The following is a 17,097-nucleotide window of genomic DNA, read 5'->3' as shown; positions in this document are numbered from 1 at the left end:
GACATCAGAGGGACAGCCTACGCTGGCGTGAGCATAATGTTGGAGTTGTTGCTTGTGCCAGTGAAGAGATAGAGGTAAGGTGAGGGGGAGAAGTGAAGTTGCACACACGACGTGGGAAGGAGTTGGAAGGAGCAGGGGGGTGGAAAGGAGGAGGGATGCTGGCACCTTCACCAAAATGGCACCCGGGGTGAACCGCTCCCCTTACTATGCCACTGGTTGCACAGGATGCTAGGGCTGGCCCCTGAATACATACCTGTTCTCTCATTATATAACAAAACGTTAAGAAACATATCTGATTCCAAATTTATGTTTAGGCTTATTTAGTATAAATGAAAAGAAAGATATCAGAGGCTATTGAAAAAAGATCAAAGTAATTTCACCAGCAAGGCAAACTTGTGCAGGTTGACAGGAGGCAATTTGGCTTTGACTGCTTCCATACTTAGTGGCTGATTTCACTTGTGCAGCATGTTTCTGTGAATAATGACGTCTATTCAAGATAGCCATTAAAAGCCTGTGGCATTTACATAATGAGTAAAATCTCATGGTATTTAAATGGAGTCCTGTTGTTAAATTAACATTAGAAAACTTAACAGATGCCTTAGACTGCCTTTTTTTAATAGGAATACTTTCTCAATTACATCAAGCCTACAATCAGAATGAGTATAAACAGTTTTGATAATTGCAAAGGGCACTTTTTCTTTTCTTTTAAAGAAAAGGAAAAGCCATAGTGACAATTTTCAGATTTTCTTCTAGGGAATTTGAAATGGCAGGCAAGCAGCAGTGTTGTTGGCCTACTGTTTCGCAAGACATAGCTTACGAAAATCAAGACAATCGTATAAAGAGACTGAGTTTTACATCCTCATTACCAAATTATTGTAGAATGACAAGTTCCTATTGGCCACTGGTTTCAAAATCTTAAGTTGGACAGGAACTAAGGGCTTGATTCTACATGGTCAAGTCATATTATTATAACCACCCGTTAATAGCTTCTGGCAGCATAGACGGGAAGATGCTGAATGGTTGCTAGAGGTATCTGGAGCCATGCAGACTGCAGCACATCTGACAGTTGCTGAAGGGTGCATGATGGTGGATCCAGTCGTCAAACATGTCGATCGAGGTGGTCCCAAAGATTTGGGGAATTTGGAGGCCACGGAAGTAGCTGGAAGTCATTCATAGTCATGCTCTGCAAACCACTCGCAAATAATTCTGGTGGTATGACATGTCACAATGTCCTGTTGAAAGATCCCATCAGTCATAGAGAAGATAGTCAACATGTATGGGTGTACTTGATTGGCAAGGATGGAGAGATAACCATATCAGTTGAGCGTGCCTTCCAGAGGTAGCAACGGGCCCAGACCGCCGCCACAAGATTGTATACATCCAACAATGTTTGCTAGGTATTTGTTCTCAGCAGTTTCACACCTGACACACTAACATCCATCTATTGATGGAGCTCAAAACATGACTCATTAGAGAAGGCAACCCTCTGCCAGACAGTACAAGTCCAATGTTGATACTCCTGTGCAAATTGCAGCTGTATTTTTGTGATGAACCCTCATGAGGATGGGTGCAATCATCAGCCGTCTGCTCCGGAGTCCCATTCACAACAGGGTTCACTGCACAGCCATTTTGGACACACATCTGGAAGCCTCCTGGTTTGTTTGGATGGTAAGTTGCTCCATGGTAGCATGACGATCAGTACGCACCAACCTGCATAGTTGACAGCTCTTGTTTCCCCACAGTTACCACATTGGGTCATCAAAAAGGTTCCATTTGTCCACTCATGGTACACTTTTAACCACAGTAGTACGCAAACAGTTCATATATATATATATATATATATATATATATATATATATATATATATATATATATATATATGCACACACTGTGGGGCTCATAATCGAAACTTAAACATGTCTAAAAACCCACCAAGTCGGCACTTGGACGAACTAAAAGACAGGTCGTCCAAGTAATCAAACTGACTTTCTGGACTCTGAATGCTGCTGTGTGCCCAGAGCTAAAAGGGGAGTATCTGGATGAATGGTTAGGGCGGAATGTGAGTGGGATATGGGCCGAACTAGACTTAGTCGTCCTGCAGGGATAATCGAATGTTTCACGAGACTTCCTGGACAAAACTTGTGACATTGTGACTTAGACACTGTAGAAGCAGGTATAAGTGCCACAGAGGTATCCAAAGTGAGCAGATAACTATTGCAGAGACCAAGAAAAGACCCACACACACTCTCCCAGTGATCACTGACCCCCTCACACCCACTCAGAATAAAAACGTACATACTTGTCTGCGGAACATCAGCACCTGCTATAGGAAAGCCTAGTACAGCTGCATACAGGTGTCTTAAGTAGCCTGAGGGGTGGGCTAGTGAACCTTAGAGAAGAGGATCCAGGCCCATAAGTCACTCTAACCACTACATTTATGGTAGAACATATGAGCCCACCAAAGAACTCCAAAACCCTACTGTACTGCCATCTGCAGCCTTAAGGGCTATTGGGGTTGTAGACAGGTGGGTATAGTGTGTTTTGGGGGTGTTTTGGAGGGCTCACCATAACCTATAATGGAGTTCTAGTGAGATGTTTATGTGGCACCCTTTTTGAGAAGTTCACAGCAGTGCCCTGTAAGGTGCCCCATTGCTCTGTTGCCATGTCTGGGTGGCCAGTCCATTACATGATTGGTCCCTCCTATGTCCAAATGGTCTTGTTCTGGGTGTTTGGGACTCGGTCAAATTTTTGGTTGAAAATGTGATCTACTGATAGATGTATTGGCGGTCTGGACGATCAATGGAGTGGACGTCCAGACAGATGATTTTCGAAAAAGAAAATTCTAGATGTATATTTCGAGAATGGACATTTTCCCACTGCTGACTATGGGCTTATAGCACCATACATCCAAATCGGACTTAGACGTATGTTTTGATTATGCCCCTCCACATATATATATACTAAATATAAAAAGGGAAATCATCAAGGCATTAATCAGTACCAGAGAATGCACAAATTATTTTGTGGGACAATCATTTTTAAAACAAATATCTAAAATGAATGGATCTGTTATAGAGACAGATTATAGGACACAGGTATTTAAAAAAAAAAAAAAAAAACCACAGAAATACTGATTTTAGATAGTTTGGAGTAGGAACATGTGGCATGCTATGTGGAGATGATAAAGGGGATGGAACTCCTCTCGCATGAGGAAAGGCTAAAAAGGTTAGGGCTATTCAGATTGGAAAAGAGACGGCTGAGGGGAGATATGATTGAAGGCCCGAATGGTCTAGAATGGGTATAAGTGGATTGATTTAAATCACATATAACTACAAAAAATTATCATAAATGCATGCATCTCTCTGTCTGGATCTTTCATGGGTAAAACAAATGACAGATGAACAAGATGCTAGGAATTATTAAAAAAGGAATGATTAACAAGACTAAGAATGTTATTATGCCTCTGTATCACTCCATGGTGCGATCTCATCTGGAGTATTGCATTCAATTTTGGTCTCCTTATCTCGAGAAAGATATAGCAGCGCTAAAAAAGTTCAAAGAAGAGCGACCAAGATGATAAAGGGAATGGAACTCCTCTCATATGAGGAAAGACTAAAAAAGTTAGGGCTCTTCAGCTTGGAAAAGATGGCTGAGGGGAGGTATGATTGAAGTCTACAAAATCCTGAGTGGAGTAAAATGGATACAAGTGGATCGATTTTTCACTCCATCAAAAATTACAAAGACTAGGGGACACTCGATGAAGTTACAGGGAAATACTTTTAAACCCAATAAGAGGAAATTTTTTTCCCTCAGAGAACAGTTAAGCTCTGGAACACATTGCCAGAGTTGTGGTAAGAATGGATAGCGTAACTGGTTTTAAGAAAGGTTTGGACAATTTCCTGAAGGAAAAGTCCATAGTCTGTTACAGAGAAAGACATGGGGGAAGCCACTGCTTGCCCTGAATCGGTATCATATAAGGTTATTCTTATATTCTTATGTTCTTGTGGTCTTGTTCTTATTCTTATGTTCTTGTGATGCATTAATTTGAAATGACATATCATTTTTAATTTGAAACAGGAAACAAAAAAAAATCCATTTCTTTTCTCTCTGTTATAAATAGTGCACACTACTAAGACTGTGCATTTCTTCCCAAGTGGTGTTTTTTTTATATATACCACTTAAGAGGGGCCGCCTAAAAGTTCTCAGCCCAACCAAGAAGAAAATGTTGGAGCCATGAAACTTACAAGTTATTCCACACTTTTCTTGACACTTTTCATTTTGTTTCATTTCATATCACTGAAATGAAAAGTGTCAAGAAAATTATGTTATAACTTGTAAGTTTCATGGCTCCACATCACTCTCTTCTTGGTTGGGCTGAGAACTTTTCAGAAGACCCTCCTATATCTTAAGTGGTTTACAGTGAATAGTAATCAGGTACGCTAAGCATTTTCCCTATCTGTCCCAATGGCTAACAATCTATGGTGTCTGGGACAATGGAGGGTTAAGTGACAAGGAGTAGAGCTGTGTATTTAACAATGGCACTAAACCATCATGAAATGCACATACTTTACCTCCCAATTCTTAAAAAGGCTCACTGTGGTCTTTTCCATACTTTCTAGTAGCCTCCGATTGTACTATACAAATGCAGTACAACAAGGTTGTTAATAATAAAATGACCTCTCCTTGCAATTCTCAAAAAGGAATGCCCCATTTTGTGTTTTGTAAAAATTTCAATAAAAAAACTTTTTGGACTGAAAAAAAAAAGGAATGCCCCTCCATTTACAAGGACATGGGGCTGATATTTACCAGCACGATCTGAGCAGTCCTAGCTTTACTTGATTGGCTCAGGCACTGACAGGAAAATAAAGCAGCTCAGACCTGCCACCGAAAACAAATGGCCCTGATTCCCTCCTCTTCTGCAGAGCCCAAAAATTAGCCTGGTGATCTAGTGGCCCCCCCCCCCCCCCCACCAATGCCCCTCCCCTCCCCAAAGCCCATATGAAAGATCAGCAGGAGGAACGCTCACTCCATCCTTTCAAAAGATTCTCCCACCCTGGTGGTCTAGTGCAGCCTCCCACCCCCATACCTTGTTAAGAAGGCTGGCAGGAGGGATGCTCAATCTATCATGCTGGCATATAAGTGTCTTCAAAATGGTAAGTGATCTCCTTCTCAGTGCATCCTGGGATGCAGTGGGAGGGTCCTAATGCCTTGATTGGCTCAGGCGCCTAAGACCCCTCCCCCTAGTGGCCTTGGGAGAGGCTTTAGGCCATTTAAGCTAAACTGATGGAGGTTCAGCTCCTAACACTTGCTCTTCTGTGCAAGTGCCAGGCACAATTCCTCCTCCTTTTACAGATGATTCACACAAATAGCATGCATATAATCTGTATGCTATTGTGTTGAGAATCACCAGTAAAACAAAAATTGCTCCTACCATGGTATTTTTTTTTACTGTGGTGTCAGAGCTTAGAGAATCTGACCCTAAGTCTGGTCCATAGAATGCAAATGCAAGGGAATATATATGTGGGCAGAGAATAGGTGGCACATGAGTGTGCCTCCCTGTTATGCATATAACTTATAGAAAAACTAAGTCATTGCTGTTCAGTGCAAGTCCAAAGAGAGCCCCTGGAGACCTTTGTTCATAAGTGAGCAGTTTGATAATTATTTATGTAATGAATAGACTGTATGTTGAGAGTGAGTTGAAATCTGTTAGGCTTTGAAATGCAATTATGAATGTTATAAGAACATAAGAAGTTGCCTCCGCTGGGTCAGACCAGAGGTCCATCGTGCCCAGCAGTCTGCTCCTGCGGCGGCCCATCAGGTCCATGACCTGTAAGGTGATCCTTGTCTAAATCATTTAATCCCCCTTGTTCTTCTATCTATACCCTATCATAATCTATCTCTACCTCTGTCTATATCCCTCAATCCCCGTATCCTTCAGGAATTTATCCAGTCCTTCTTTGAAACCCGGTAGTGTACTCTGCCTATCAAAACCTCTGGAAGCGCATTCCAGGTGTCCACCACCCTCTGAGTGAAAAAGAATTTCCTAGCATTGGTTCTAAACCTGTCCCCTTTCAATTTCTCTGAGTGCCCCCTTGTTCTAGTGGTTCCCAATAGGCTAAAGAATCTGTCCCTTTCTACCTTCTCTATGCCCTTCATGACCTTGAAGGTCTCTATCATGTCTCCTCTGAGTCTCCGCTTTTCCAGGGAGAAGAGTCCCAGCCTTTCTAACCTGTCTGTGTATGAAAGGTTTTCCATATCTTTTATCATTTTCGTTGCTCTTCTCTGAACCCTCTCAAGTATCGCCATGTCCTTCTTGAGGTACGGTGACCAATATTGGACACAGTACTCCAGATGCAGGCGCACCATCGCGCGATACAGCGGCATGATGACTTCCTTCGTCCTTGTTGTAATACCCTTTTTAATAATACCCAACATTCGGTTTGCTTTCTTTGAGGCTGCTGCACATTGTGCCGTTGATTTCATTGTTGTGTCTACTAGCATACCCAAGTCTTTTTCAAGGGTACTTTCCCCTAGCACTGATCCCCCCCCATTTTGTAGCTGAAGTTCGGGTTCTTTTTCCCTATATGCATGACCTTGCATTTCTCTATATTGAAGTTCATTTGCCATTTATTTGCCCACTCTTCCAGTTTGTTTAGGTCCCTTTGTAGGTCTTCACAATCTTCCGCGGTTCTAACCCTGCTACAGAGTTTGGTGTCATCCGCAAATTTTATCTTAATGGAAACCACGTGGAGGGGCATAATCAAAAAAAGTCTAAGTCCCCTTTTGGCCTAAGGCCTTAAATGTTGAAAGTAGAAGCAGAGAAAATGTCGATTATCAGAAAAAAGTCCAAAAGGAGGGTTTTTTTTGATAATGGCCTGCTGTTTAAACGCCTGATAATGGCCTGCTGTTTAAATGTAAGCAATATATGTACCACCATTCAACCAGAAAAGTGAGTCTACTATCAAAAAGGCCTCAGTTGTACAATCACAAACTGAGAAAATCAGCATAGTTCTTCTCCTTTTTGCTCCAGTCATTGGCCCCAAGACCTAGTGCTAACATTTATTTATCCCCTATTCCACTATCCTATATCATGGATGGAATTAAGTTATAACTGGATGCCTTAGTGCTGGCCTTGAAGCAGCGGACAGAGCTATAGTCCGCGAAACGCTGGCCGCGTCGGCATATCTTGAGACAAGCACTGTTTAAAAGAGGCATTTCTAGAGACAAGTATTGCCTAAGATAAGTGGCTTTTTTTGTCAATTTTTTCTACATACTGGATAAGTGGACTTATTTTTAAGAAAATGGAGGGATAATGAAATGATAAAGTTGAAGACACTAGTGTTATTTGTATAAGCTAATATTTAAACATTTATTATAATATATAAAAATACGACAAAAAATAGTGATACAGGATAGTGGAAAAAGGGATAAAATAAATGTTAGCACTAGGTCTTGGGGCCAATGATTGGAGCAAACAGGAGCAGAACTACACTGATTTTCCCAGTTTGTGATTGTACAACTGTGCGTAGGCTCCATTCTGAGGCCTTTTTGATAGTAGACTCACTTTTCTAGTTGAGTGGTGGTACATATATTGCTTATATTTTTGGTGACTGGTACCACGTGGGCTTATATATTTAGCTTCTGTTTAAATGCCCAGACCACCACTACGTCTACACTAACTCCATATAATCAACCTAAAAAAAGCCTAACTCCCAAACGCCCAAAACAAGAGCTTTTAGGCGAACGAGGAGTCAGTCCTTCGCCTAAAAGCTGGATTCCGTAACCGGTGTCTGTAACCGGGGGGTGGGTAGGTTGCCGGGCCGCTGAGCTGATCGCGCCAGCCGCCATCTGCTCAGCGGCCCCTTTTTTGGCACTTATACCTGTTTTGACTTGGTCTAAGTCAAAATGTATAAGTGCCGACTAGGCAACCTGTCAAAAGTTTTGGTTATACCTGCTATACGCCTAGGTGTAGGTCGGCCCACCTCCCGCCCTTTCCCCTCCTCCAAAACCGCCTCTTTTCGCTCTATGCATTTAGAGGCAGGGGAAAGGCCTAAGCTGATTTTAGATACATCTAAAACCAGCTTTGATTATGGGTACTTGGACGATCAGGCTTTTTGATTGTCCAAGTACCCATTTAGGCCACTTTTTAGATGTTTGTAGTTTGTTTTTTTTCTAATTATGAGCCCCTTAGAATATAGGCAGTAAGTACATAAATTGTTAAATAAAAAAAAATTAATAAAAATTTTGGAATGATTTTTTTCAGCATCTTTAAGCGGGCGATGGATAGGGAGGATAAGCTGCATGCATGAAGGACAAGGCATGTTTCAAAAGTCAAAGAGAACTTATTTGGAAATGCCCACCTCGTTTGGCAGAGTGGAGGTCATTGACACACATTGATCAGCACTGTTGAGGTCTTGCATAGGAAGATATTTGATGGCTCTCCTTCAGATCCAAAGTGGATCTGACATAAAAATTAGTGAAGACCACTGCTATAAGTTATGGCACACTCTTGGTGCATTTAGGTATACCTACTTACACCAAGGGCCTCTTCTACTAAACCGCACTAGTGGTTTTAGCACAGAGAGCCATGCTGAATGGCCCACACTGCTCCTGACGCTCATAGGAACTCAATGAGCATAGGAAGCAGCAAGGGCCATTCAGCACAGCTCTCTGCACTAAAATCACTAGCGAGGTTTAGTAGAAGAGGGGGCAAGTGTATAGCTGGTATAACTGCATGCATCTAAATGTAAGGTGCAAGGATGTAAGGTCACATTACTGTTCAATAACAGAATCTGGGTTCCCAGATGCCATTATAGAGCAAGCTTTCACAGTGGCTTGAAAAGGAGGGGGGTGGCACATATTGAATTGCCTCCTACTTGAGCATGTGCATACTATCCAAAAAGAGTGCATATTTTTTTGAAAAGAGCGTGTACTCTTTCAGGACGAGAGTGCACTACTGAAAAAAATAGTGCACACATATTCACTCTGTTGGAAATGAGAGTGCACGGCACAAATAGTGTGTTCTCTTTGTTAAGACTATGCACTCTTTCTGACTAGTATGCACTATTTATGGCTGCCGCTGAAATGAAAAGAAAATTTCAAAAAGCAACTCAAAATAAAACTTCCAGGAAATAACAAGGATCATTAAACAAAATGAAAACGTTGGGACTGCACACTCTAGCGATGTGGTCAAATATCATATGCAGAGATAGATTTAACACATCATTTTACACATTTTTCATAAGCCAACACTTTTGTCATTGTTTAGGTCAAGTAAATTGCTTCTTATCACGTTAAGATAAAATTATTCATCTACAGTTATGTGGAGGCCAAGTTAAAAAGGCGTTACACTTACAAAATCTGCTTGACAACCAGAAAAAGGACTTTTCTAAACGCTTGTGACTGTACAGTGTTCCCTTGCGAATTCGTGGTTCATGGACTCAATCATTCGCGGTCTGCTCCTACCGCCTCTGCCTGTAGTAATGTCGGGCTACACCAATCAGGAGCTGCAGGTCAAAGCTGCTCCTGATTGGTGTAGCCCAACTTTACTACAGGAAAAGGCAGTCGGAGCAGAGCGCGAGTGATTTTCTTTACCCGCCAGTACTCCAGCTGCCCTCTCCTGTCTCCCCTGCCTTTTGACAGGCAAAAAACCGCATTTGCGGTTTTTAAAAATTTGTGGGGGGTCCTAGAACGGAACCCCCATGAATTTCGGGGGAGTACTGTATACTGTATGTATATTTAAGTACAATAATGCCCATACATACATAAGTTCTGCACAGAGACATTCCCAAGTACAGAGTTGCTATTTTTTATTTCAGGGTCTTGGTATACCACCATTCAAAGAATAGCATCATGGCGGTTTACAAAACCATCAAAAAAATTAACAGAACAAACATTATCATAGACAAGCATATGAAAAGAAAAGTAGAAGGAGGGAGTTGAATAAGACAACAGTAAGGGCTGGATTCTAAAAATGGCACTTAGCGGTGACTACAATGTAGGCGCCACTTGGCCTGGTTGTCAATCAACTGCTAGGCAATGTTTATAGAATCATGCCTAGCAATGCCTAAGTGGACTTAGGCATCACTAGACATTCTAAAGGTAGTCGCTGCTACATTAGGCCAGGTTTTCACTGGCCTAATTTACTGGCACCTGTCTTGGACACTAAAAAGCTCCTTTTCTAAGCTGCGCTAGCGGTTTTAGTGCACGCGCTAGACACTAATGCCTCCATTGAGCTGGCGTTAGTTTTTCCGCATAGTGTGGGGGGCAGCACGTGCTAATCTGCAACACGCGCTAAAAATGCTTGCGCACCATAATAAAAGGAGCCCTTAGTGATGCCTAACTCAAACACAGAAACATGGAAATATGATGGCAGATAAAGGCCAAATGGCCCATCCAGTCTGCCCCTCCACACTAACCGTATCTCTTCTTCCTTCTAAAAGATCCCACGTGCCTATACCTCTTCTGGAAGACTGTTCAATCCCTAGTACTGAGTATTGTAGATTACTGTAACAGCCTATACCTATCATGCCCAAATTACATGATAAAACAATTACAGACAGTTCAGAACACAGCCCTCAGAATCATCTACTCACTAGGCAAATATGACCACATCACCAAAGCATACCTAGACTCACACTGGCTACCAATAAAAGCAAGATCCCAGTTCAAATTCTACTGTCTACTATACAAAGTAATACATGGAACAGCACCCAGCTACCTAAACAACAGACTACACCGTAACCTCTCACACAGATTAAGGAGAACTCAGAGCCTATTCACTCACCCCCCTCTCAAAGGAACACGACGAAAGAAACTATATGACAGCCTCTTAGCGACACAGGCAGCAAAGATCGATACTACCATCACCAATCTACTGACCAAATCAATAGACATTAAAGCATTCCGAAAAGAAATCAAAACTCATCTCTTCAAAAAACACTTCCCATCATCATAACCTCACAAAAGTATTAGAAAATGCTCTCATGACTACCCTAACACCACCACCAGCAACACCCGAATCCGGACAGTATTATCTCTATTCGTCTAAACAGCAGAATCCGGACAATATTATCTCTATTCGTCTAAACAACCTATCACTATCTACTATCTACTACCAATTTATCCTGGAAAAGTCCAGAACAACAATTGTAACTTAACGCATTCTTGATTATATGTACTGCAATGCTACTGGAAATGTCCAGTCTTCTAACTTGTAATCCGCTTAGAACCGCAAGGCACAAGCGGAATAGAAATCACTAATGTAATGTAATGTAATGTAATGTAATGTAATGTTCCACGCATCTACCACCCTTTTTGTAAAAATGCATTTCCTTAGATTACTCCTGAGCCTATCACCTCTTAACTTCATCATATGACCAATCACATAATCCACTATCTCCTCCTCTCCCTAAGAGATCCCACGTGCCTTTCTACCCCTACTTTTCAGGTAGATATTGTTAGGCATTGGAAAGCGCCTCGACTCAGGCGTCGCTAAGTGCTATGCAGAATTCCACAACTAACTTAATTTTTTTTTAACTAATTATTCAATTAACTTCAATGGTGCAGTCAATTACCATGCCATTTAAGCTAATTTAATTTAGATTAGGCGTGAATTTTCATTATGCATTGCTAGGTGGCCTCAATTACAGCACCTAACTAGGGGCTAGATTCACTAAGCCCTCCGATCAAGTCCTGACCACTTAGCAACCCCTTTGCGACCCAATTTTCCTCCGACCTGATTCATCAACCTCTGTCCCGATCATTCTCTGATCTGCGCATGCTAATGAGGGGAAATGGCATTCAAATGTAGCGATTCACTAAAAAAAATTAGGGACACCGATTAGGTTGACCTATCAAAAATAAGCGACTGTTGAGGACCAGTCGCTCAGGTCCTTTCCGACTGCTCTGCCTTCTGCCGCCCTGCTCTCTGCCCCGATCTCCTGCTCTCTGCTCCAATCTGCTCTCTGCCCCGATCTGTTCTCTGCCCCAACTCTCCTGCCCTTCCCCGCAATGCAAGCCCGTGGTTTTAACCCGCAGGTTAAAACCACGGGCTCAAAAGTGAAGTTAAAAGAAAAAAAAATTGCTGCTTTTGTAAGCATGCGCACACCATCTACAGGCAAAGAATATGGTCTGTGCATGCTTCAGGATCATTCATTAGTGATCTGTGTGGTCAGAGGGGGGCGTACCTCCAATCACCCCTATTTAAATACCGACCCATTGTGGATCAGCCGGCCCGCCACAGATCGGGCATTATCGGCAGGTTAGTGAATCTAGCCCTAGGGCGCCATTTATAGAATCTGGCCCTAAGTAACCAGAAAACAGCAACAAAGGAAGATTTGAGGACTAATGATGGAGAAAACAAGGGGGGGGGGATCAAAGAATAGAAGGAAAAGCCTACTGAAATAGCCAGGTCTTAAGAACAACCTTGAACTTTTGAGCATTCATTATGAAAGCCACATGTGTTACTGTACATTTATCCCAGGGTTAAATGTGGGTGCTTGCCATTGAGCTTGAGATAGTTCAAATAGGAAAAAAAAAATGTAAATAACATAGTGAAAATCAATATGAAAATCCTGTAAAAAAATACTTTTAAAATACTTGTTTTATTTACCTTTGCCTTACGAAAATGGTAGACTAGCAACATGCTAATGAAGTCAAGCAGCATGCAGAAGGCTTGGAAAGAGATGATAGCAAGCCGTAGATATGTGTCCTCTTGTGCATAGCAGGGTGTGTCATCTGTACAGTAAGAACATCCTTCCCTGCAGGGCAGACACTCATAGGCTTCCTCATAGAGCTTTCCTCCAGATAAATGGGTTTCCCCATCATTCTCTGAAAGCATCAAATAAAAATAAATCACACTTTAATTATTTACAGGTGTTGTTCATCTTGACCCAAGAGAAAGCAAGACGTGTTTGCAGCGACCTCCTGCCCTCCTTTCCTCTTCATACAACCTTGTCTTTAATGAAATTCCCTGAGTAGGTTTGCCTAGCCATTGGACACATTTATTTCTGTAAGTTAAGAGTTAAAAATAACAAAGAACAAAATAACCCTACTGCCCTTTATTGATCCACAGAATGGATCTTTTAGGGGGAATTTTCAATGTGACGTCTAAATCTGAGTTGTAGACATTCTGTAGAACACACACAAAAATTCAGTGCCAAACATGACCATTTTCAAAACTAAAAGACATCTATTTTGTTCTTTCCAAAATGGATGTTTGTCATCTGTGTGTCTATCTTTTTGAACCACATTTGAAAAAAAACAACAACACATGCCCAAAACAAAAAGCACGGAACAAGCCATTGGGATTTAGGAGGGGCCTGCATTTTAAGTTGACTGGCCACACAGATATCCTAGCAGTGCAGTGGGGCACCTTAGGGGGCACTGTAGTGAACCTCACATAAAAGGTCCCAGGTACACATCTTACCATAACCCCCTTATAGTGTATGTGGAGTCCTCCAAAACCCACTGTACCCAACTGTATGCCACACAAATATTGCATATGCCTGCAGGTGATAGCTATATGTGAGTACAGTGGGATTAGGATGGGGTTTGGAAGGCTTACAAATTCCACCATAAGTGTAGTGGTTAGAGTGGAGTATGGGCCTGAGTTCCCATCTCTATAGTTCACTACACCAGCCACCAGGTTACTCCAGGAGCCTGCTTGCTGCTCTAATAGGACTGGCCATAATATCATGGGGCCATGCTTACTTCACTCAAGTGGTCAACTGTTCAGTTTGGGCACCTTTTCAGCACTAATTCATTGTTAAAACGGTTCATAGTCAGTCATGTGCGAGACACCAGCATGCAGACCATGGAGGTCAGACAATTCAGCACAAGATACCAGCGTGCCGCGGTAAACTTAGTTTTAAAGAGCTCCGAAGGAGGAAGTGAGTGTGGAAACCCCCCCCCCCCACACACACACACACTTTATTGCATAGTGTTCGCGCTGCTGTTGGGGGGGTTGGAACCCTCCATTATAGAGAAAACGGATCTTTTTCTGATTTATTTCGGGAAAAGTTCCGTTTTCTCTATAATGTGGGGGGTTGCACCACCCACACTCCCGCCCAATGGTAGCGCAAATTATATGCAGTAAAGTGGGGGGTTCACCCCACACTCCCCCGTCGGAGCTCTTTAAAACTAAGTTTTCCCGCGGCGCGCTTGTGTCTTGCACCGAATTGTCAGCGCTCGATTGTCGGTGCGCTGATGTCTGGCGCGCGATTATCCCATCACCGTTAAAACAGTTCTAGCCCTAGACGTCTACATGATGCCCTGGACATATACTTAAATGTTCAATTACGGCAGAAAAATGTCCAAGTCATAAGCCCACCCTATTCCCGACCTCATCAAGCCTCTAACACATGATGTTGAGATTTGGATAAACCGCAGATGAACAGCATGGAGATCCATCTAGAAAATAGGTTTCAAAAATAGCGAATTGAAAGCTCTGGCAAGAAAAAAATCTATCTGCCCATTATGCCATTTTTTTGGACATTTTTCTTTTTTTGAAAATTAACTCCGTAGTCAGGTGCTCTGTTAGCCACACTGTTAAAAGCCAGTCCCGGAGGTGTGTTTAGATCAGGGGTGAAAATAAATACACACAACTTGGATTTTCAGTTCTCTGTGTTTTACTTTCCATTGAAATTTCACCCACAGAAAGAGCAGAAAGAAATGCATGCATATTGTCCCTTTCAAAAGGAGATAGCAGGTCAGAAAGTGGAGGGAGCTTTTGTCTCATTACTGAAACATTGAAACACGACGGCAGATAAAGGCCAAATGGCCTATCTAGTCTGCCCATCTACAGTAACCATTTTTTATTGTGTTTGGTACTTCACTGCTGCCTTTCCTTGAGAGAAATTGATCAGATTATTATTTCCAAATGCACTCCCTCCAATAAAACAACATCATGCTGTAACTGGCTACATCGAAAAACGCAGTCTTTTATTTTAATAACAATTTCAGAGCTTAGACACCATTGCAGTTCTCCTGCCACATTTCTCCCTGCAGCCTGACATCCTGCAAACAGGTGTCGCTGTCTCTGAGAGAGAAGCTGCCATGGTGGCGCTGAGGGACGTTCTTGCTGGGTGTCTTGTTGGTGTGCTTGGGTGGAGAGAAGTGAACCGAGTAGAGGATGCTGTCCCCGCTCCAGAAAGACGTTATCGTAGTGAGGAGGAAGCACAGTGGCCGGCGCTAAGAGAGAGACACAGGGCTGGGCCATCGGAAGCACAGCAGAGATACAAGCAGGCCCAAGCAGGAATGCAGAAAGCACGCTCCTGCCGGCCGATACTACTGGACCACCAGGCTATAAGGCACATTTTAAAAGGTAACGACAGCAGGGAGGGGGTGCATTTTAAAAGGTACAGCGGGCGAGGCATTTTAAAAAGGCACAGGGGGAGGGGGTGGTAAAGAACATAAGAATAGAACCGGGTTACAACTTACTTCGTCGAGATAGAAAGGGCAAATTAGGAGGAGGGGTAGCACTATACACTAAAGAGGACATCAAAATTACCAGAATCGCAGATGTCAAGTACACCAGACCTATTTCCTATTCTTACTGTGGGGTGCTGAGAACATAGTCATGTTCTAGTTGGAACCTGAGCATCAGGCAATAGTGACTGTTTTCAGTGACACAGCTGAACAGGTCCAAAAGCATACTGGGAAGCATTAACCTAGAGATGGGGTTATTACTATCAGTTTTAAACATCAGACTGTTCAGGGTATGGCAAAATAAAGTTAATTTATGATATGTTAGTTAAAGAACAGATATTCTCTGCTTTTGAAAGACTTGTTTTTTTAGATACAATTCCTGCCAGTTTTTTCATAATTGTGCTCCTGGGCTTCTCATGTTTTACAATCCAGGGTAGATACTAGAGGCGGAGGGATTATTTTTATTTACCAGGATAAATTGCAGTAAACCAATTCTTTTTAACCATCCAAATGGTTATGAATATGTAATGGTCTCTGTGGGACATCAAAATAATTAAATCTTTTATTATTATATCATTTCCCTTGAGAGCATGTGCAGTCCCTAAAGACTTTAACTAAGATTATAATGGAATCATTATTAGTCTCCCCTAGGTTAGTGGCGTGGAGGGATTTTAAAGTTTATTTTAATAACTTCACCTGTAGTATGGTCATTAATTTTATTACTATTATGAAAGATTTAGATTTAGTTCAATTTTTTTAATGTTCCCACTCAAAAGGTCACTTGCTGGGTTGGGAGTGTGTGTGTGTGTGTGTGTGTGTGTGTGCGTGCGTACGCATGCACGTGCATAATCACCATATTGCAAACTGAAAATCTTTTCATTTGTTTCCTGGTCTGATCATTTCATGATCCCTGTATAGTATGATTGTTCAGTACAATTATTCACAAACCAGAAAAGTGTTAGGAAATTAAAATTGAAAACCAATTTGCATCTTCTAAACTGATTGAAACTTTGAATTTTGAAGTGCCTGAAGCTGTCAATCTTATCTTATAAGTAAGCACTGCCCTTAGTGTCATGTATGTCAGAGACTTAAAATACATAATTCAAGTATTAGAAGGCAGAAAAAAAGATAGCACATTTTACCACAGCTCAATTTATCATGCGAAAGGACAAACTCCCCTCCATCTAGGAGGAGCAGCGGTGACAAAAGGGCCAATGCCATTGCCCGGGGAGGGCAGTGGGGGGGAGGGGGGGATGCGGAGGAGGCTGGGAGGGGAAAACGGGAAGGGGCAGAGTGAAACAGGTGGGGGGCCAATCATGGACAGAAACTTCACCTTTGAGTCTCACAATACCAATTTTGCACTTCTTCCTATCAGTAATATATCTAAAAAATGTCTTGTCTCCCCATTTTACTGTGTCAGCTAATTTTTCTTCCATTTGCATCTTTGTTTTCCTGACTACGCGACTAGCCTCTCGTAACTTTTCCAGATATTTTTGCCTGTCTTCCTCTTTCTGCGATCTTTTGTAGTTTATGAAAGCTAACCTCTTATTCCTTACCTTCTCATCTACTACTTTTGAGAACCAAAGCAGCCTTCTTTGCCTCTTACTTTTACTTACTTGCCTCACAAGATGGTGCAGTCCCAGCTTGTTAAAAGCAGGTGGCTGTTTT

The 17,097-nt window shown here is 42.1% G+C and overlaps 1 protein-coding gene across 1 annotated transcript in view; it reads right to left on the bottom strand.

Annotated features, from left to right (window-relative positions):
• Positions 1 to 17,097, bottom strand: part of GPR158 (G protein-coupled receptor 158) — a 461,568-nt gene that overhangs the window by 185,288 nt on the left and 259,183 nt on the right. The window contains 1 exon segment of the mRNA XM_033932889.1: positions 12,614 to 12,831. Coding sequence (XP_033788780.1) covers positions 12,614 to 12,831 — 218 coding nt within the window.

The sequence above is a fragment of the Geotrypetes seraphini genome, chromosome 2 (assembly GCF_902459505.1).
Source record: "Geotrypetes seraphini chromosome 2, aGeoSer1.1, whole genome shotgun sequence".
NCBI lineage: Eukaryota > Metazoa > Chordata > Amphibia > Gymnophiona > Dermophiidae > Geotrypetes > Geotrypetes seraphini.
This window is presented reverse-complemented; position numbering and strand designations above follow the sequence as displayed.